Raw genomic sequence first — 15,396 nt, 5'->3', positions numbered from 1 at the left:
AAAAAGAAAAATACTCTTTTAAAACAAATGAGAAAATAGTAACTATGTCTTCACTGCTTATGTGTGAGGCATTGTGTTAAGCATGTTACAGAAGATCTCATTTGTCTTCACAACCGTTCATTCTGTCAGGTGCCATGTGTTACTATAACAGATCTTCAAGGTTATTTGTACACTTAAAAAAAACCTACCCTTTCTTTCTGTGTTTGTGGCATGGACTCTACTCCTTGTTCCAGTGTGTTCCCTAACTGGTCTAACCCATTAAAGTCATCCCATTCTCCCTTGGCTCTGTGATGAGTTCAGAAGACCCCTGCCTAAGCAAGTCAAGCAGAGGGGCATCTGCTGGTTCCAGGGATTGGTTCAGGAATGGGTGGATCACCATCACCCTCAGGACTCAGGACCTCACTTCTTTGCTTTCCTGGTTCCTCCCTCTTTGCTATGTTTGAGTGTTTCTTCCACTTGATCTAACAGACTACTAAGTTTGTGCTGACCATTCTCTTCAGTTTATCTACTAAACTTCTGAGTTTTTTTTTAAAGCTTTTTGGTTCCAGAAAGTTTTGCTATAACTGAATTTTCCGCTGAAGGTCTGTTTCACCAGAGCCTCCTGTTTATGAGAGTTGTCTGTTCCTTCTCTCTTTGGCTCTAAGGTCTCCTCCAGCGTATTACTGCTTTTCTCTTGCCTATCTACTCATGCCTCCTTTCACCCTCTGGTCATGGGTCCAGCACAGAGACACCTAAAGGTACTCCCAGTGGTGGGGAACCAGTAGGCTCCTGTAGTCTAGCCACATACCAAGCTGCCAGGCAGTGGCACTTGCCTGTATCATTAATTCCTGTATCCTCAGCTGCACAACCCTCTTTCAGGCTTGGAGATAGGGAGGCAAGCAGGCTCCTCTGGCCCAGGGAGAGCAACAAGCTACCATCTACATAGTCAGCTTCTGTCCTTCCTCTCTGAAGTCCCATGACTCTCCAAGGCAAATACTGCTCCTGATATTAAGGGATTTTAATTTTCACCCTAGGCGTCTTCCCCACAATCCCCAGGCTCTGATTTGCCCATAGAGGAACTAAGTCTAGTACCCAACCCCAGGTGATTCTAACCATCACCTTCCCCCAACCAACACCCTGCCCTGGATTCCGGCTACCAGTGGCCCTATTCAAGCTCTATTTGGGAAAGGCAGGAGATGAACTGGCGTTGGGCCAGGAGGAGAGGAGGGACTGGGGATCAGGTTTCCCCACCCACTCCTAGACATTCAGGTCAAAAACAATATTGCAACTCAACATCTTGTACACAAATCTGTATGCGTTCTGATTAGTTCCTTAGGGAAAACTCCTAGAATGTTGGTTAAAATTATTATTTTTTATTATTATTGGAGACAGAATCTCGCTCTGTTGTCCAGGTTGGAGTGAAGTGGATCTTGGTTCACTACTGACTGCGCCTCCTGAGTTCAAGCGACTCTCCTGCCCCAATCTCCTGAGTAGCTGGGACTACAGGTACAGGCCACCATGCCCAGCTAACTTTTTGTATTTTTAGTACAGACAGGGTTTCAACATGTTGCCCAGGCTGGTCTTGAACTCCTGAGCTCAGGCAATCTGTCCGCCTCAGCCTCTCAAAGTGGTGGGATTACAGGCATGAGTAAAATTATTTTTAATTATCCACATTTAACTTTGGAAACAAATCCTAGATTGCCTGCCAGAAAGTTTTAGCGATTTATTCTCATACTAAGAGTGTGAAGACTCTACACCCACTACAGCAGGGCAAATGGCCCACAGCCTCAAAAATGTAAAGATTAGTCTTTTTAAAGTTTTTTGAGACAAGGTCTCACTCTGTCACCCAAGTTGGAGCACAGTGGCACACTCACGGTTTATTGCAGCATCCACCTCCTGGTTTTAAGCGATCCTCCCACCTCTGCCTCCCAGTAGCTGGGACTACAGGCACGTACCACTACACCAGCTAATTTTTTATTTTTATAGAGACAGAGTCTCACTATGTTACCCAGGCTGGTCTTGAACTCCTGGTGCAAGTGATCTGACCACCTTACCTCCCAAAGTGCTGAGATTACTAGTGTGATCCACTGTGCTCAGTCAAGTATTATTATTATTATTATTATTATTATTATTATTTTGAGACAGAGTCTCACTCTGTCACCCAGGCTGGAATGCAGTGGTGTAATTATGGCTCACCGAAGCCTCCCGGGCTCAAGTGATTCTCCTGCCTCAGCCTCCCGAGTAACTGGGACTACAAGCATACACCACCACCACCATACCCAGCTAATTTTTGTATTTTTCATGCAGACAGGGTTTCACCATATGGTCAAGCCGGTCTTGAACTCCTGACCTCATGATCTGCCCGCCTTGGTCTCCTTAAGTGCTGGGATTACAGGCATGAGCCATTGCACCCAGCCTCTTTTTTTTTGTTTTTTTTTTTTGAGACAGGGTCTTGCTCTGTCCCCTAGGCTGGAGTGCAGTGACACGATCTCAGCTCACTCCAACTTCTGTCTCCTGGGCTCAAGCGAGTCTTGTGCCTCAGCCTCCCGAGTAGCTGGGACCATAGGTGCCCACCACCATACCTGACTAATTCTTTGTATTTTTAGTAGAGACAGGTTTCACCATGTTTCCCAGGCTGGTCTTGAACTCCTGAGCTCAGGCAATCTGCCCACCTCAGCCTCCCAAAGTGGTAGGATTACAGGCATGAATAAAATGATTTTTAATTAACCACATTTAACTTTGGAAACAAACCCTAGATTGCCTGCCAGAAAGTTTTACAAATTTATTCTCATACTAAGAGTGTGAAGACTCTACACCCACTACAGCAGGGCAAATGGCCCACAGACTCACAAACGTAGGGATTAGTCTTTTTAAAGTTTTTTGAGACAAGGTCTCACTCTATCACCCAAGTTGGAGCACAGTGGCATTATCACACCTTGCTGTAGCTTCGACCTCCTGGTCTCAAGTGATCTTCCCACCTCAGCCTCTCCGGAAGCTAGGATTACAGGCACGTACCACCACAACTGGCTAATTTTTTACTTTTTGTAGAGACAGACTCACTATGTTGCCCAGGCTGGTCTTGAACTCCTGGTGCAAGTGATCTGACCAAGTGCTGTGATTATTGATGTAAGCCACCATGCTCAGCCAAGTATTTTTTTTTTTTTTTTTTTGAGACAGGGTTTTGTGCTGTCTCCCAGGCTGGAGTGCAGTGGCACAATCTCCGCTCACTGCAATTTCTGCTTCCTGGGCTCAAGTGATTTTCCTGCCTTAGCTTCCTGAGTAGCTGGGACTACAGGTGCCTGCCACCACACCTTAATTTTTGTATTTTTTTTTTGTAGAGACAAGGTTTTGCCATGTTGCCCAGGCTGGTCTCCAACTCCTGAGCTCAGGTGATCTACTCACTTCAGCCTCCCATGTGCTAGGATTACAGGTGTGAGCCACCACATCTGGCTGGGTATTATCTACCTTTCTGCAGTCTAAGTGAAAAAGATCTCATTGTTTTCATGTACATATCTCAGGAAGTCTGATCACCTTTTCCATTTTTGAGTCATTTATATTTCCTCTTTTATAATGACTGCTACCAGTGTATCTAACATTTTGGTTTTGGTTTAACTTGGGGTGTTTTCTGACACTAAACATTTTTATGTTCAGAAGTAATGCACACCTAGGGTAAATTATTTTAAAGCAGAACAAAAGGAAACATTGGTGAAAAATAAGTTTCCCGCCCTCCAACTCAGTACCCAAGTTCTCCAGGTAACTCATCTTACCATTTTCCTGGTATCCATTCAGAGATATTATTTACATAGATAAGTACTATATTTTCATAAATAAAAGGCAAGAGCAAGTGAAATGGAGGCTGAGCTTAGATACTGGATTCTTTTCATTTCTTCCTTTCTCAATCTGGGAACACATGGTGACCAAGGATATGTGTGATTACACACATCTTGCCTTTGAGGAGGTGTGTGGTTACAAGACAATCTGATAAGCACTTCAACAGAGGTGTTAGTTGTACAAACAACAATGGAGCTTCTAGAATGGAACAGTGAATGCATTATTTACTAAGTGTCTGCTATATGCCAAACACTGAGTGATAACCCTTCCTGTATGTTTTAGTTTACTTCTAACTTATAATGCTTGTACTGTATATTTTAAATTACAATGGCCCTGAGAGTTAAGTATTGTCCTCATTTTACAGATGATGAAACACCCACCCAAAGCTTCTATACTATGCAGAATGAAGCTCTTCTCTCCAGTGGCCACCCTGAGCACATGACATGAAGAATGAAAGCCAGAAAACAAAGGAACAAACTGGTTCATCATTAAAACCTGTATGCCTTTCCTTGGATCACAACTTTCCTGACTCACTTAGGAAGAAATCCATACATTTCCAAAAGCGGCCTTTCTAGGTAGACCCTGAAATCATTTTTTCTAAGGTCCCAGAAACAAATCATGAACAAGCCACTTCATGGCAAGCCCTGTAGCTTGCTGACCAGCCTCTGCTCTGCCTGAGAGGCCTGTAGACCACCCTGAGAGCACTCCTAGAAGGACAGAAAGGCTCCATGAGACTGGCACAAGGAACGGTGAATCACCCTAACTCATGGTTCTGAAGGGTTTATTAATATATGCATGAATCGCGGTGGCTCACGCCTGTAATCCCAGCACTTTGGGAGGCCGAGGCGGGTGGATCACAAGGTCAAGAGATCGAGACCATCCTGGTCAACATGGTGAAACCCCGTCTCTACTAAAAATACAAAAAATTAGCTGGGCATGGTGGCGCGTGCCTGTAGTCCCGGCTACTCGGGAGGCTGAGGCAGGAGAATTGCCTGAACCCAGGAGGCGGAGATTGCGGTGAGCCGAGGTCGCGCCATTGCACTCCACAGCCTGGGTAACAAGAGCGAAACTCAGTCTCAAAAAATGTTGAAGGAAAAAAAAAACATATATATATATATATATATATGCATGAATCAAAACTCCTTCAGTCAGGAGCCAAATATTTTGCTTCCAAAGGAATTATTCTTTGGTTCTTTTTTTATTTTTTTTGAGATGGTATATTAGTCTGTTTTCACACTGCTGATAAAGACATACCCAAGACTGGGCAGTTTACAAAAGAAAAATGTTTAATGTTTAATGTTCCACATGGCTGGGAATGCCTCACAATCATGGCGGAAGATACAGGCACGTCTCACATGGTGGCAGACAAAAGAGAGCTTGTGAAGGGAAACTCCCCTTTTTAAAACCATCAGATCTCGTGAGATTTACTCACTCACTAGAACACCACGGGAAAGACCTGCCCCCATGATTCAATTACCTTCCATCAGGTTACTCCCACAACATATGGGAATTCAAGATGAGATGTGGGCAGGGACATAGCCAAACCACATCAAATGGAGTCTTGCTCTGTCGCCCAGGCTGGAGAGCAGTGGTGCAATCTCAGCTCATTACAACCTCCCATCTCCTGGGTTCAAGCAATTCTTCTACCTAAGCCTGAGTAGCTGGAACTACAGGTGTGTGCCACCACCCCTGGCTAAATTTTTGTAGTTTTTAATAGAGATGGAGTTTCAACATGTTAGCCAGGCTGGTCCTGACCTCCTGACCTCAAGTAATCCACCCACCTCACTTCCTGAAGTGCTGGGATTACAGGAAATGAGCCACTGCACGGAGCCCTTTGGTTCTGTTTTTATGAGTAGATAATGAAAATAAATTTTTAACAAAAGAAATTCTGCTTTGGTATAAAATGATTCAAGTGTGTAAGACGGATCACCAAGGATGATACTGCTTCCTGTGATTAGAACCAAACCAGAGGTGGCAGAGGATGACCACATGGCCACAAAGACCAATCTCAGAGGGTCACGGCAGCACACTGGGAGAGTCTTGTTCTCCACTAACACAGCAGTGTGCCCTGAGACGGCTTACCAATCAGACTCACAGCGATTGACACTTAAAACAAATCTTGTTTACTTGTTTATAGTTTAGAGAGGCTGGCATACTTTATCATTTCCCTATGTACCTAACGTTAAGAATAAATTCATTTACCCTCATAGCAAGAAAGTGAAAGCATTTGTTTCACTAGATGCCTTCTATCATTCAGTACTAAAAATTAAGAAAATATTTAATACTTGACAGGCCAAAAATGGATTTCACTAAAGTAGGCTTCCTCTGACTATGAGCATTCACAGCAGGACACAGAAGGCATTCACTCACTTCCTGGAGCTCTTCTCCCGACTCAGGCTGGCTCCACACTTCTTTCCTCCAGGTACAGCCTTTCTGTATGCTGCAGGGGAGAAAAACATAAGGCCATCACTCCTGGCTATCTCATCTCTACAACTCATAGGTCAGTGAGTGTCAGACAAACTCTGGATCTCAGAATCTCAATCTGATGGGCCCTTTGAGGGAAAAATTAACTATCTAAACATGTAGTTCTCTAACCTACTAAGTAATCCATCTTTTTGCTGTTGTTGTTGAGACAAGGTTTTGCTCCATCATACAAGCTGGAGTGCAGTGGCACAAGGCTAACTCACTGCAGCCTCAAATTCCTGGACTCAAGTGATTCTCTTGCTTCAGCCTCTAGAGTAGCTGGAATTACAGGTGTGAGCGACCACACCCAACTTCCAATCCATCATTTCTTCTCTGTCCTCACTGTGTCTAACCTGCATTCTCTGTAGCTTTCATTACCCTCCAGGAGTCTTTGGTTGCAGCTTCTAGTAACAATAATTATTCGGTTATCAGTAGGTCCAGAATCTTTCTCTGGAAGCACCTCTGGCCTCAGTGACTAAAAAATAATTGTGCTAGAGTTTCACAAAAACTGGCAAAGCCAGTTTTTGGTAATAGTGTTAACATGATGAAGGTACATTTAGACCCCTGAGCCTTTTTCTGATTAAAAGACTCCTATGAGTTTCAAGTCAAGGCTAAATGAAACTAAAAAGACTCCTATAGAAGTTGTGCTAATTTCAAAACTGTATGAGCCTCTTGTTCTTGCAGACATGAGTTGCAGCCATTGTTCCCTTGAAAAGACTGGAGATTAGGAAACAACGGTTTTCTAACTGCTCAGTCAGGCACTCTGAATACCAGTAAGAAACCCTCTTGCTGAAGTTGGGAGAAATAATCTTGCTTACCTAGAGGCCTTTGGTGTAGGTAAGAAGGCTCTGTGTCAATTTCCGATCAGTATCAACTTCTCATAAGGGATACAGTAAAGGCCATAAGAACCAGAGCCATACTTATGTTTAAGTAATAGACCTTGAAAGGCAGTACCATCTGGGAATTGGAAACACACCAAACTGAGTGAGCAATTCATTCTGGAAATCATGTTAAAAATTCCAGGGAAGATACCCCATATACTTTGAAGTGATTATTACACATGGCATGCCTGCATCAAACCATTTCGTAGGCCAGGTGCAGTGGCTCACGCCTGTAATCCTAGCACTTTGGGAGGCCGAGTTGGATAGATCACCTGAGGTGAGGAGTTTGAGACCAGCCTGGCCAACATGGCAAAACCCTGAATCTACTAAAAATACTAAATTAGCTGGATGTGGTGGCACACACCTGTAATCCCAGCTACTTGGGAGGCTGGGGCAGGAGAATCACTTTAACCCAGGAGGTGGAGGTTGCAGTGAGCGGAGATCACGCCACTGCAATCCAGCCTGCGTGATGGGAGTGAGACTCCATCTCAAAAAAAAAAAACCATTTCATGTACCATATAAATATACACACCTATTATATACCCATAAAAATTAAAAAATTAAAAATATAACAGTAACATTTTAATGAAGTCTTCAAAAACAACTTTATTATTTTTGTTTCATAACCAATTATACTCCCCAAAACATATTGAGTATCTTTCCATTTCAATATAGAGCCACATCACCATAAAAAAAAATCACTAGGGAAAAGATACAGACTTAAAAGTTGGGGCTGGGAACAGTGCCTCACACCTGTAATCCCAGCACTTTGGGAGGCCAAGGCAGGTAGATCATGATGTCAGGAGTTTGAGACCAGTCTGGCCAATATGGCAAAACCCCGCCTCTACTAAAAATACAAAAATTAGCCAGGCATGGTGGCCTGTGCCTGTAGTCCCAGCTACTCTGGGAGAATGCTGAGGCAGAATAGTTGCTTGAACTCGTGAGGTAGAGGTTGGAATGAGCTGAGATTGTGCCACTGTACTCCAGCCTGAGTCACAGAGCAGACTCTGCCTCAAAAAAAAAAAAAAAAAGAAAAAGAAAAAGAAAAATTAGGCTAGGTGTGGTGGCTCGTGCCTGTAATCCCAGCACTCTGGGAGGCTGAAGTGGGTGGATCGCTGGGGCCAGGAGTTTGAGACCAGCCTGGCCAACATGGTGAAACCACATCTCTACTAAAAATACAAAAACTAATTGGGTGGGGGAGTGTGTGCCTGTCATCCCAGCTAGTCTGGTGGCTGAGGCACAAAAATCACTTGAACCTAGGAAGCAGAAGTTGCAGTGAACGGAAATCACACACTGCACTCCAGCCTAGGCAACAGAGTGAGACTCTATCTCAAAAAATAAATAAATTAAAAAGAATAAATAGAGGTGATCTTTGGGTGACAGAAATGTGGTGCCATTTTTTTCCCTGTATTTTCTAACTTTCTTTTTTTTTTTTTTTTTTTTGGAGACGGAGTTTCGCTCTTGTTACCCAGGCTGGAGTGCAATGGCGCGATCTCGGCTCACCGCAACCTCCGCCTCCTGGGTTCAAGCAATTCTCCTGCCTCAGCCTCCTGAGTAGCTGGGACTACAGGCACGCGCCACCATGCCCAGCTAATTTTTTGTAGTTTTTAGTAGAGACGGGGTTTCACCATGTTGACCAGGATGGTCTCGATCTCTTGACCTCGTGATCCACCCGCCTCGGCCTCCCAAAGTGCTGGGATTACAGGCTTGAGCCACCGCGCCCGGCCTTTTCTAACTTTCTAAAATGTACATATACTGCTTTTATAATGATGTTATTTTTAATATTTTAAAACATAATTTTCAGAGAAAGCAGATGCTTGGTTACAGAAATAATTTCAATACAAATGGGTTGTAATTGTTATTACTAGTATCATGTTAAAAACAGACATGGAAAAATTTGCAAAAAGTTGTGGATGGATTTTTAAATTTTGATGATTAAAATACGTTACTTGAACATTTGGATATACAGTCAAGCATTTGTGATTTTTTACAAAATTGAGTTAGGGATATAATGCAGTCTAATTTTTCAATCTTGGCCTATCTTGGACTTTGTATGTCATCTCTTTTTACTTTGAGGAAGATAAAGCTTTCAAGCTTCCTCCTCCTTGACCTACTTGTTTATAGTTTTGATAGCTCTTAGGGAAGATAGTCTAGGGGAAGATTGTTTCCTTTCCCATTTCAGGCATCTCTTTCTCTGGTAATCCACTGAGTTAATACCACATGCTTCATCTCAAAGCACTGAAAATTGTGTTTATTTCTGACAACAGGATTTAAAGAAGAGAGCCATGGGAGACTCTTGTTCTTGGTGAAAGAGCCAAAAATCCAGATCATGAGAATCTCAGACTAAAATGAGATATTGCTGATATAAGAATAAGCACAAACCAAGAAGGAAAAATGACTATGTGAGCACCACAGTGACTCAATAATGAACACTTCTTTGGCTTACATCTTCATACACAGGCTATTAGCTCTTCTTCAACATATACACTTTGGACTGTTCTAGCCTGTAGGGAAGTTTGTTCCTACCATTCTTCCACCTGTCCTTGAAGCACCTTTCTCCTGGGACTCCCAGGTACCCATCTTTTGTGACGCATCCCCACAAGGTCTGGCTCTTAGTTAGCTGTCAAGAGATGTCATTTGTAGGAGACATTACCAGTTTCCTATCTGACTTATTTTCCACTTCCTTTCCTTTTCATTTATAACAAAGCCCTGATTTTCTGCAGGTAGATTATCATGGAGGTTGGGTCCTTCTCTTAGTGCCAGGGGCTGATGCATGATGGGCTCCAAACAATTGTGATATTTATTTCCTTTTTCTTTTTTTGAGATGGAGTCTCGCTCTGCTGCTAGGCTGGAATGCAGTGGTGCAATTTCGGCTCATTGTAACCTCCACCTCCCAGGTTCAAGTGATTCCCCTGCCTCAGCCTCCCAAGTAGCTGAGACTACAGGTGCATGCCACCACACCTGGCTAATTTTTTGTATTTTTAGTAGAGACAGCCAGGATGGGTCTCGATTTCCTGAACTTGTGACCCACTGGCCTCAGTCTCCCAAAGTGCTGTAAAGGTGTGAGCCACCGCGCCCGGCCATATTTATTCTTGGTAATAACTAGTTTAGGATGGGTACATGACTTGACACATGTCTACGTATTTTACCTGGATTCTATTATCAACTTTACCAACATGCTAAGTGTAGCAGAGGAGACACACTGGGACCTTGATGTTGTCACTGGGCTGCTGAATTAACCAACCTGTAATTGCTTTTTGAACATGATTTTGGTGGGTTTTGTTACTTGCAGCTGAAACTATCCTATCAGATATTCCACCAAATCACACTACCTAAGTTGTCAACTCTCCTAATATCGTTTTAATAACCATGTGGTCATTCATTGAGAAAGCGTTTAGATACAGTAATGTGCCTAGCACTAGAATAAGGAAACACGCTGAAGCTCTTCAGGCTTGTCTATCAAGGTACTTATTATTTTCATCTTTTTCTTTTCCCAAACACCTTTATAAACTGTCAACTTCTTTCGCTTACATTATCTTACAATCTTTGAAATTAACCTCTTGAGTTAGCCCAGAGAGGCATTCTGAGCTGTTTGCAGATGAGGAAAGCAAAGTTGTAAACTGACCAAGATTACCAACCAGTCAGTGACAGGGCTTAGGAAGGAGCTCAATTTTCCGATTCCAAATCTCTAAAGGGCACTCTCTCTTCCTCCAACATACAATAGGAAATATCTGGCTCTCGGGCAGGCTGAATGTGAGGTATTTGGCGACGAACAACGTCCCGCGACGCAAACCTAAGGCTCTATTCCCGCGTGGGGACCCCTGTGACTCGGAAGCTGACGCAGCTCGGTTAGGTTGCAGCTGCGGGTACAATACATAATGCCCCTAGAACACTTTTGAGTCGGAGCCTAGCAACTTGGCCTACAGCGATCTGAACGCTGTGAACGCAGAAAAAGACATCCCTTCATGTTCCACGGCCCCACCATCCACCCAAGACACAACCGACAGCTCAAGCCCAGCCTAGGCCGGAACCACCGGCCTATTCATTCACCTCGCTCGGGCCAGAACAAAATTTCAGGCCTACAAGACACTGTTGGCCGAACCCACATTTTGTTACCGATTCTCTTTCGAGATACGGTGTCTCTCAGTCTTCTTTCTGTCCTTCTCGGAAACATTACGTCCCTCTGGGGTCACTCTAAGAATGTACTTTGGCGGGTCAACAGGCCAGGAGCTCACGGGGGAGACCCCGCCAGCGGAAGCGGAAATGCTTGCTTAATGAAAAGAAGGAAAACTACCTCTCGCAGCGGCCCATTGGCTACCGGTCCTCGGTTAAGGTATTCCATTGGTCAACACAAAAGAAGGACTGTCCCCTCGGCAGAAGTCCGACCAATTAAAGGGAAGGATGACAGATAGGGTTGAGGGCGGGTCGCTTCCGGCGGCTTTTCCTGCATCTCCTGCGTAGGAGAGCATGGGAGCGTGGGAGTTTTGCAGTGGCCGTGGCGTTCTTCGTAGTGTTTTGGTAGGGCGTCGCTTTCTGCGGCTCCAGCCTGGCGAGCGCGAGGCCTGTCATTAGCCTCGGAGCGGTAAGTGGGCCCTTTTCGAAGCCGGGCTGGGAGGAGGAGCAGTCAGCATAGGTTTTAAAGGGGGTTTCGGAGGGAATCGAGAGAGGCTGGGCGTACTGGAGGAGCTTGGCAGCAGAATTGGTCCATTTAAGGACTGTTCTCTTCCCCGCAGCTTTGTCTCGTAGTCCCTGTGGCGTCTGGAACAAGGCATTCCCCACCCCCCAAATGGCGTCCGTGCCCCCGACGCCCGAGGCCCAGGTGAGTCGAGGAACCATTGTCGTACAAGTTCATCCCTGCTTTCGGTCTTCGCCTGACCCCCTCCTTTGGAGGAGGGTTGGGCATGCCTGTTGTGGTGGGAGTGCGCTCGAGCCCCAAATAACCATTTCACCAAGCGTTCTTCATTCCAAGACCAGGCACATAGGAGAAGTGATTTACCGAGTTCCTTCTTTGACAACTACCAACTGGGAGCAGGGCCCTGTGGAGGACTCTAAGAGAATTTCTCACTGTCTTTCTGTTTATCTTGTCTTTTTAGAGACAGGGTCTCACCTTGTCGCCCAGGCTGGAGTGCAGTGCTGAGATCATAGGTCCGTTTGGAACTCAGGGGATCCTCGAGCCTCAGCCTCCGCCTCTGGAGTAGCTAGGACTGTAGGCGCGCGTACCACAGTGTCTGATTAATTTTAAAAATTCTGTGTCGGCTGGGCGCAGTGGCTCACGCTTGTAATCCCATCACTTTAGGAATCCGAGGCGGGCGGGTTACAAGGTCAGGAGTTTGAGACTAGCCTGGCCAACACAGTGTAATCCCGTCTCTACTAAAAATACAAAAATTAGCTGGGCGTGATGGCGGGCGCCTGTAATCCCAGTTTGCTCAGGAGGCTGAGGCAGGAGAATCGCCTGAACCCGGGAGGAGGGGGTTGCAGTGAGCCGAGATTGCGCCACTGCATTCCAGCCTGGGTGAGGGAGTGAGACTCAGTCTCAGAAAAAAAAAAAAAATTATCTGTGGAGACTGTGTCTTGCTGCTTTGCCAGGAACTCCTGGCCTCCAGCTATCCTTCCACCTCGGCCTCCCAAAGTGCTAGGATTACAAGCATGAGCGACTGTGCTCTGCCTCAAAGTGGCTTTGGAATGTTTCCCCAAATTACAGATTTGGTACTTCTCCAATTTGAATGAATTTTTAAATTAAGCACATTTCTAGACTCCACAATTGTTAAGTAATAATAAATCCCAGGTGATTCTTAATCACACCATTAAAGAAGGTGGTGGGGTAAGGCCTTAATGAAGTGTTGGAGTGAGTTTAGGGGATGAAAGGAAATAGCAAAGGGAAGGATGTTGGGAGAATCCTGCAACCTTTATCTCTTTATGATTCTTCCTGGGCTGCCCAACCTTTTCCCTTTTTAAAATTTTTTTTTGAGATGGAGTCTCACTGCAACGCCCAGGCTGGAGGAATGCAATGGCGCAATTTTGACTCACTGCAATCTCCGCCTCCCAGATTCAAACGATTCTCTTGCCCCAGCGACCCGAGTAGCTGGGACTACAGGCACGTGCCACCACGCCTGGCTATTTTTCTTTTGAGACGGAGTCTCCCTCTGTCGCCCAGGATGGAGTGCAGTGGTGCAATCTAGGCTCACTGCAACCTGCGCTTCCTGAGTTCAATCGATTCTCCTGCCTCAGCCTCCTAAGTAGCTGGGATTACAGGCATTCGCTACCACACCTGGCTAATTTTTTGTATTTAGTGGAGACCGGGTTTCACCATGTTGGTCAGTCTGGTCTCAATCTCCTGACCTCAGGTGATCCACTCGCCTCTGCCTCCTGCTGGGGTTACAGACCTAAGCCACTGTGCCAGGCCTTAATTTTTGTATTTTTAGTAGAGACGGGATTTCTACCATATTGGCCGGGCTCGCCTCGAACTCCTGACCTCAAGTGATCTGCCCCCATCTCAGCCTCCCAAAGTGATGGGATTACAGGCATGAGCCACTGCACTTGGCCCCAACCTTCTTTTCTTAGAGCATCCTTTCTGCCCCCTTGGGAGAACGCTGACCAATGAAAGGAAGGATGGTGACCAATCAAAAGGAAGAATGGTTTCCCTCCCTAAGAGCTGTTCCCTCATCTTTTCTCTCTTCCTGGATAGACTATAATTCTCACAGTACACCCCGTCCTTAAACCACTGCCTCAAAATTTATGTGTATGTTAACTCTCTTCTTTCCAACCCTCACCCCACCCCTTAGAACTGGTTTACCCAACTCCAGCACTCAAGAACCTTATACACTAAGCCCTTTTCGTGAGTCTGATGTTTCTAGCTCTTCTCATTCTTCCTAGGCTAAGTGAGGGGCTGACCCTCCAGCCACTTGTACTGACACAGGCTCTTATGTTTCAGGGACCAATGCTGTTTGAGGATCTGGCTGTGTATTTTTCTCAAGAGGAGTGTGTGACTCTGCACCCTGCCCAGAGGTCCCTCAGCAGAGATGCCACACAGGAGTGTTTGGAGGATGCAGCCTTGATGGGTAAGACAATTATTTTTCCTGTATCTGGAACTTTTATCAATTCTGGGACATCATGCTTTATCTATATGTTGATGTGGTGGAGTGGGACCTGTCCCTGAGTAATTTCTGTGGAGATGATAATTGTATGAGAGAAAAAGTTTTAAAATGTGAAATGATTTCTTAAAGACAAAAATTCAGTCTAGTACAGTGACTGTGGTTTAGTGCAAGAGATGGTGGTATTTTGTAATCGTCCACAAATGTTTGTTGCAGGTAGTTTACAGTTTTACTTGGAAAATCCCATTAGTATAAATCACTATCATTTGCTAAAGACTGGAAATTGATTTACTCTTAGGGGATGCTATGCCTTTCTCACCTAAGAGGAAACATACATAGATGGACTCCTGTGCCTAAGCAGATTTTATTTCTGACTAGGATTGAGTATCTAAACTATTCTAAACTATTTATTCTACTTATTTATTCTAAGTAGTTGTTATAGTTATTCTAAATACTTTGGGATAGGTTAGATACTTAATCCTAGTCAGAAATAAAAGAATAACTAGAATAGGCTCAGCGCGGTGGCTCAGGCCTATAATCCCAGCACTTTCGGAGGCCGAGGTGGGTGGATCATCTGAGGTTGGGAGTTCGAGACCAGTGTGGTCATCATGGAGAAACCCTGTCTCTACTAAAAATACAAAATTAGCTGGGTGTGGTGGCGCATGCCTGTAATCCCAGCTACTCAGGAGGCTGAGGCAGGAGGATCTCTTGAACCTTGGAGGTGGAGGTTGCAGTGAGCTGACATCATGCCATTGCACTCCAGCCTGGGCAACAAGAGCAAAACTCTGTCTCAAAAAAAAAAAAAAAGCAACAAAAAGAATAACTACTTATTCTAAATAACTCATATTTTCTGTCTTCCACTTCTCTCTTCATGTTCATGTTGTCTTCTATCTGCTTAAACATATGGAATATATTTATAATATAATTTAAATATATTTATAATATATTTAAACTTTTTTTGTTTACTAGTTTTATCATTGATGTCATTTCTGGGTCTGTTTCTATCGATTGATTTTTCTTCTAGTTACGGGTTACATTTTCAGTTTTTTCTTTACTTGCTTGGTAAATTTTGGTTGGATGTTAGATTGAGAATTTTATGTTGTTGGATACTGGATTGCATTGTGGTTTTTTTTTTTTTTTTTTTTTTTTTT

The 15,396-nt window shown here is 44.4% G+C and overlaps 2 protein-coding genes across 7 annotated transcripts in view; one reads left to right on the top strand and one right to left on the bottom strand.

Moving 5' to 3' along the window:
• The window catches only part of NAA60 (N-alpha-acetyltransferase 60, NatF catalytic subunit), a 46,208-nt gene extending 34,674 nt beyond the window's left edge, over positions 1 to 11,534 (bottom strand). The window contains exons 1-2 of one of the 6 annotated variants that reach the window (XM_032257957.1): positions 11,449 to 11,534; positions 6,181 to 6,250 (exon numbers count right to left, since the gene is read on the bottom strand). Coding sequence is in view for 1 of the 6 variants with exons in the window: in XM_032257959.1 (XP_032113850.1) it covers positions 6,181 to 6,250; positions 11,271 to 11,328 (128 nt within the window). In the remaining 5 variants the exon portion in view is untranslated. Of the gene's footprint in view, positions 1 to 6,180; positions 6,251 to 11,204 lie in introns of all 6 variants that reach the window. The other 5 variants (XM_032257953.1, XM_032257954.1, XM_032257955.1 and 2 more) reach the window with 5 other exon arrangements.
• Positions 11,535 to 11,590: 56 nt separating this feature from the next.
• The window catches only part of ZNF597 (zinc finger protein 597), an 11,403-nt gene continuing 7,597 nt past the window's right edge, over positions 11,591 to 15,396 (top strand). The window contains exons 1-3 of the mRNA XM_032257946.1: positions 11,591 to 11,736; positions 11,888 to 11,973; positions 14,086 to 14,212. Coding sequence (XP_032113837.1) covers positions 11,941 to 11,973; positions 14,086 to 14,212 — 160 coding nt within the window. The 5' untranslated portion in view covers positions 11,591 to 11,736; positions 11,888 to 11,940. The remainder of the gene's footprint in view (positions 11,737 to 11,887; positions 11,974 to 14,085; positions 14,213 to 15,396) is intronic.

This window comes from Sapajus apella, unplaced genomic scaffold (assembly GCF_009761245.1).
Source record: "Sapajus apella isolate SASKATOON/1434 unplaced genomic scaffold, GSC_monkey_1.0 scaffold99, whole genome shotgun sequence".
NCBI lineage: Eukaryota > Metazoa > Chordata > Mammalia > Primates > Cebidae > Sapajus > Sapajus apella.
Note: the sequence above shows the minus strand (reverse complement) of the source record. Positions and strands in the feature narration are given on the sequence as shown.